Source organism: Micropterus dolomieu, linkage group LG04, assembly GCF_021292245.1.
Source record: "Micropterus dolomieu isolate WLL.071019.BEF.003 ecotype Adirondacks linkage group LG04, ASM2129224v1, whole genome shotgun sequence".
Lineage (NCBI taxonomy): Eukaryota > Metazoa > Chordata > Actinopteri > Centrarchiformes > Centrarchidae > Micropterus > Micropterus dolomieu.
In genome coordinates, this window is record NC_060153.1 from 15,629,406 (window position 1) to 15,635,405 (window position 6,000).

The 6,000-nt window shown below is 38.9% G+C and overlaps 1 protein-coding gene across 11 annotated transcripts in view; it reads left to right on the forward strand.

The window, feature by feature from the left end:
• Positions 1-6,000, forward strand: part of LOC123969237 (microtubule-associated serine/threonine-protein kinase 1-like) — a 75,773-nt gene that overhangs the window by 52,934 nt on the left and 16,839 nt on the right. For 10 of the 11 annotated variants that reach the window (XM_046046430.1, XM_046046429.1, XM_046046432.1 and 7 more), the window contains 3 exons: positions 1,957-2,089; positions 4,590-4,657; positions 4,850-4,926. In XM_046046430.1, the coding sequence (XP_045902386.1) occupies positions 1,957-2,089; positions 4,590-4,657; positions 4,850-4,926 (278 nt within the window). Of the gene's footprint in view, positions 1-339; positions 395-1,956; positions 2,090-4,589; positions 4,658-4,849; positions 4,927-6,000 lie in introns of those variants that run through there. The other variant, XM_046046438.1, reaches the window with a different exon arrangement.

A 6,000-nucleotide genomic window follows, 5' to 3' on the forward strand; every position in this document is an offset into this window, starting at 1 on the left:
GAGTCAGTTGCAAGGTCTGATTTAGTGAAAATGTCACACAGTCAGTAGGCTTTTAGCTGCAAGAATATTATCCTTGAGCCGAGCAAGCTATGAGAGTCAGGTTAATTCCCTCTCTCCGTACTCTCTCTTTTTTTTCTCTGGTCGAGGGGAGCAGATATGAGAGAGCAGGGGAGGAAGGAAATGATCCCGGCTGCCCCAGGCTCTGCTTTCTAATAAAAATGTTATTCTACCAACAGGAATGAAACAGAATCCCACCGGACACCACAAAAGGCTGTTTCAGTTGAAAAAGCAATTTGAAGTTTGGAGGTGTATTAACACTGATTGTGTTTGTTTGACAGCCCCATAGCGGTGTTGGGTCATGAATTTGCAGCAGGTTGAAGTTAATTCTAGTTTTGTGAGTACAAGTTGGGGACAGCTGGAATGAGTTTGATGCATGTATGTGGTGTGACACGATGTAACATCAGTTCAGTTACGGTCATCTTTTGTTAGCCGTTATTATATCCCTTTGTTACTGCTAACTAGGAAGTAAGTTATCATGGTTTAATATTCATCAGCGTAGGGCTGGAAAACTAATCAATATACTGATGTGCTGTCATACGTTCTCTTGTAATATGTTATCAATATACCAATCGACCGACCGATACTAGATTTTTGATGCAGATATCAATATTTAGAAAAGAAATCTGATAACAGTATAATGAGCAATAGTCAATTTTAAAAATGCATAACATAAACAAACAATTTTGATACTGATTTATTTATTAATTAACTTTTAAAGTAATGACATTTTGCAGCTGAAAAGTGGTAAGACTGTTTCTAAATTACCTCAAACTTACTTTGGCATTTCTGAACTGCAATTTCTTGTCACTTATCAGCAGACATGTATATCAATACTGACATATCGTCAATAACCTAATATTGGCCTGGACAGTTTATTGATCTAGCTCTAGCACCAATATCATAAACATTTTATTGCGATGCTGAGTCAGAGGCTGTTTTCTTCTTTTCCTGCAGACATTTGAACTGTTCTGCTTTCTGGCATTTGAACCTTATGGAAGTTCAGCATTATCATGATCATCTATACTCAAAGGTGATCAATGCATAGGACAGGCAAAAATACAGTTAGAGCTGAAATGGTAAGTTGATTAATTGATTTGTCAGTTGGATAAAATGAATTGGCAGTTTTTGTACCTGATGAATCTATCAAGCAAAAATGTGCTAGCAATTTAAAGATGGCACCTTGGACTCACGGTGGATGTCATGGTCTTTAATAGACCACACTATTAATCAATTAATTGAGAAAAGAATCACTAGATTAATTCAGATTGAAGAAAAGTTGAAGTATAGTAATAGTTGAATTAGTTGAAGGCCTAAATACAGCATATAAATGGGCCCTGCTTTTCTTTAAAATGATTATTTTCCAATACAAAAGGTGATTTTTATTCTTCAGTTACAAGTATATCATGATATATAGACAGTTGACTATATATCGTATCATCAATATCAGCGATACCGTGATGCTATCATGATTTTGGGCAAAATATCATGCAAGCGGTATGATGACTTACCAACACGTTACCAGTCTTACTCATTCAGTCCCTTGTTACTTTTCCTGTAATACATTTGTTTCAGGATCAGTGAAATACCTCAAGTGAAGAGAGACAGGTTTTCTTTTTGTAAACCTGTGCATCAAACAGTAGTAGCAAGCGTTGATTTGTTATTGGGTGTTGACAAGAGCTGATTAGAGTTTTTTGAATTCTTGTAGTGAGGATATGGGTCAAGCACTGGTCTTTAAACCTATTTAAAGGTGTTAAAATTCTGCTGTTGTGGACATGAACACCACATTTGAATTATTTCAGGTGTTTTGACTGATAGTCTTGGTAGTTTAAGCTTTTAGGTTTATTTGTATTGTAGTTGTCTTTGGCATTTCAGTTTTTTTCTCTTCCAATGATTCAGGAGTTCAACCCTGAAGAGTTTTACCATCTGCTGGAGGCAGCGGAGGACCATGCCAAGGAGGGACAACTGATGAAGGCAGACATCCCTCGATACATCATCGGCCAGTTGGGGCTAACCAGAGACCCTCTGGAGGGTAAGAGAAAGTTTTTCAATTGTTGCAGTGCTTTCTTTTTGACTGGCTCCTTGTAGACAAAGACAACTCGAGCTCTTTCTCTATTTTGGGAAATACACTTTGTTGACAAGAGTAAGAGGAGAAGATTGATCTCACGTCAGTGAGGAGGTGATTAGCTTAGCTTAGCATAAAGACTGAAAGCAGTGGGAAACGGCTAACTCGGCTCTGTCCAAACTGAAAAAAGTATTGTTTATTTGATCCATCCATCCATCCATCCATCCATCGTCAAGCACTTATCCTGCGTACAGGGGGCTGGAGCCAATCCCAGATTACATCGGGTGAAAGGCAGGGTACACCCTGGACAGGTAGCCAGTCCATTGCAGGGCCACAGATAGACAAACAACCACTCACACTCACATCCACACCAAGAACAATTTTAGAGACACCAATTAACATAGCCTGCATGTCTTTGGATGGTGGGACGAAGCCAGAGCACCCGGAGGCTGTGAGGCGACAGTGCTAACCACTGTACCACCACGCCGCCCCTTGTTTACTTGATCAATACACAAAAAGCAATGAACGAAAGTTTGTAGTTTTAGGTGGAGTTTTGTGCTGTATCTATTTCATGACCAACCTGGCGAGAAGCAGTGACTTCCTAGAGTCTTGCTGTCACAGGGATGTCACCTGACAACCAGCTGGATTGCTGGATAAACTGTTTTTTTTTTACTAAGTTACACCCTGTCATTTCCTTTAAACCCATAGCTTGTAGTTTTCTTTTCTTTCTTTTTTTTTGTTTAGGTGCTAGCACAGAGCCATGCTAGCTCTTTCCCCATGCTTCCTGTTAGCTAAGCTAAGCCAATCACCTCCTGGCTGTAGCTCAATACTTAATAGACAGATATGAGATCAGTCTTTTAATTTAACTATCAAATAAGCTTATTTATATTTAAGCTCCTAGTTAGTCATTGTAGTTTGTCTCGCTTATCAACCCGATCAGCAGTTGGAGCAGCAACAGGGACTGTGAGATGCAGCTCATGGACGCAATTAAATAACTTGCATATTTTTAGATTCAGTATGTCTTACACTTCCCAAGAATATCATTATCTATTTTGTCCATCGCAAATAAACGTCCATAAATCAGCTTAGAATTCATAGAAAAAAGATGTTCTGTACATCTCATCATCATGCATCATCATGTTTTTAAGTTTCCTTTAGTACCAAAGTAATCCAGTGTTGTTTCTACATTCATGGATACATTGCAAATAGGAAATGCTCATAGCTAATTCGGCATGCTTTTAATGGTGCAAATATGATCAAATGTAAAGAAATATAGGTTAAGAAAAACTTGTAAAACTGACTCCATGGCAATATTATACTTCCGAAGTCTATTAATATTAACTTTTTTATGTTGCAGTATTTTTCTGATGGTGCAACACTGACACTCAATTTATATAATGATATTTTCCCTTTGTCCTGTGGACTTACAGACACAAATTTGTCTACCCCTCCAGTAGTTGCCTGTTGGGGTGCTGTTGTCTCAATTTTGTCTGTGGGTGAGGGCCACAATGTCAGACTTTGAAAACCCCTGCTTTAGAGTTTGGACTGGCTGGATCATTAACTGGCTGGCGGTGGTGCTGTGACATCGCTGTCTTTCGTTAATCATCAGGGCTCAAACTCGGCCCCGAAAGTCACAGTTCTAATTCACATCTGCTCAGCCGCTCCCGGTCTAATCCATCACAAGCTGTTCACAAGCTGATGGCTTAAATGACCCGGAATGACTCTTCTCAGAATAAACTGCTGCTGTTTTATTTCTGAATTCATGAAAAATATGAGCCTGCTTGGTCTTTCTCAGTTAATCTCAGCTAACGATGTGCCATTTGATATCTTGATCTTGCACTTTCTTTTGCACCTACATTGTCATGCACAGACACACATGCACACGCCCACGTAGCTACTTGCACGTCCACACTTTCACACTTTCACACTTTCTCATTTCTTTTCTTGGTTCCTCACAGAGACAAGATCAGTTGTTTTCAGCATCAAACAGAAACCGATATAATATTTAATTAATTAATAAGATTTATCAGCTCCTGACTTTTATTTTACATGATGTTAATATCTGCAGAGCCGCTTTGTAAACGCTTTGCAAAGTTAATTATCATTCAATTATTTCCCTGTTTTAACAAAACAATGCGTATTCTAGCAGCTGTCACATACAAGAGTGGAAAAACTGAAAATCTGCTGCCAGTGCTGCTCAAGGATGGAGGAAGTACAAAGTGAGAGGGAGGGAGAGAAAAATTAATAGGAAGAAGCTATTTTAATTCTCGTGTTTTTCTTTCTGTGATCTGACGAGCCCTTTAGCTGTTTTGAAACTTGAATAGCTGTTTTGTTAAAGATGTCTGAGCAGCTGCAAAATGTTTTATCTGCACACAGCAGTGTGGGAGGCCTGATGTTTTAGCATGAAAAATAGTCACTTTTCATTATGACACCAGGTTTGCTTGTTAACTTGCATGTTTCTCCACAGAAATCGTGAGCCTTGACAGCTACGACAGTGAGGGTCCACATACTCCAGAGACTGACGACTCAGCAGAGGTGAAGAACAAATAAACACAGACACATCTGTGTTTACATGCGTTCACATACTGCATGGCTACATATACACACCACCATTCACACTCACAGTTATCAAAATCACCAAAGAAGCAATGACATTTGAACATTTCATTTAAAACGCCTTTGTGTGGATTTGAATTTAGAATTTAAAAATGCTGAATGTGTCACCAGGGAAAAGGGAGAGCCATCAAGCCTCCGAGTGAAGAAGATTTTCAGAGCATCAAGCTGATCAGCAACGGCGCTTATGGGTAAGCAATGGACGGGAACCTCATTGACCCCTTGTAGAAACAACATCAAATCCAGTTAAGCTTTTATATTGTGTTTAGAACAAGAAAAAAAAAACCTGACTTAACCTTAATCCACTGTGGTACAGTACAGTAAGTGGGCCTTGAGTTGAGATTGTTCAGAGTATTCAAGGTTTTTTTATTCAAACTACTGTTACCAGGGTCAACAGTCAACATTCATGCTCAATATCATATAGTGCTTTTCATGCAAGACACTCATGAAGGATGAAAACTGAAAGAAAACTTCCATAATAATACTACTACTGCAACATTATAATAATAAATATTGTTTCCACACTAAAAACCAGCTGTCATGAATAAAAGAAAGCAGTCTAAAAGATTCTGATACAGTATTTAGCCAGTTATTTGGAGAGCCTGGGAGACGAGGGAAAAAAAAAAAAATAGTACATACAGTGAGGAAAATAAGTATTTGAACACCCTGCTATTTTGCAAGTTCTCCCACTTAGAAATCATGGGGTCTGAAATTGTCATCGTAGGTGCATGTCCACTGTGAGAGACATAATCTAAAAAAAAAATCAAGAAATCACAATGTATGATTTTTTAACTATTTATTTGTATGATACAGCTGCAAATAAGTATTTGAACACCTGAGAAAATCAATGTTAATATTTGGTACAGTAGCCTTTGTTTGTAATTACAGAGGTCAAACGTTTCCTGTAGTTTTTCCACCAGGTTTGCACACACTGCAGGAGGGATTTTGGCCCACTCCTCCACACAGATCTTCTCTAGATCAGTCAGGTTTCTGGGCTGTCGCTGAGAAACACGGAGTTTGAGCTCCCTCCAAAGATTCTCTATTGGGTTTAGGTCTGGAGACTGGCTAGGCCACACCAGAACCTTGATATGCTTCTTACAGAGCCACTCCTTGGTTATCCTATCTTTGCTCTTGGCCATGTTAGTAGTTGGATTCTTACTGATTGTATGGGGTGGACAGGTGTCTTTATGCAGCTAACGACCTCAAACAGGTGCATCTAATTTAGGATAATAAATGGAGTGGAGGTGGACATTTTGAAGGCAGAC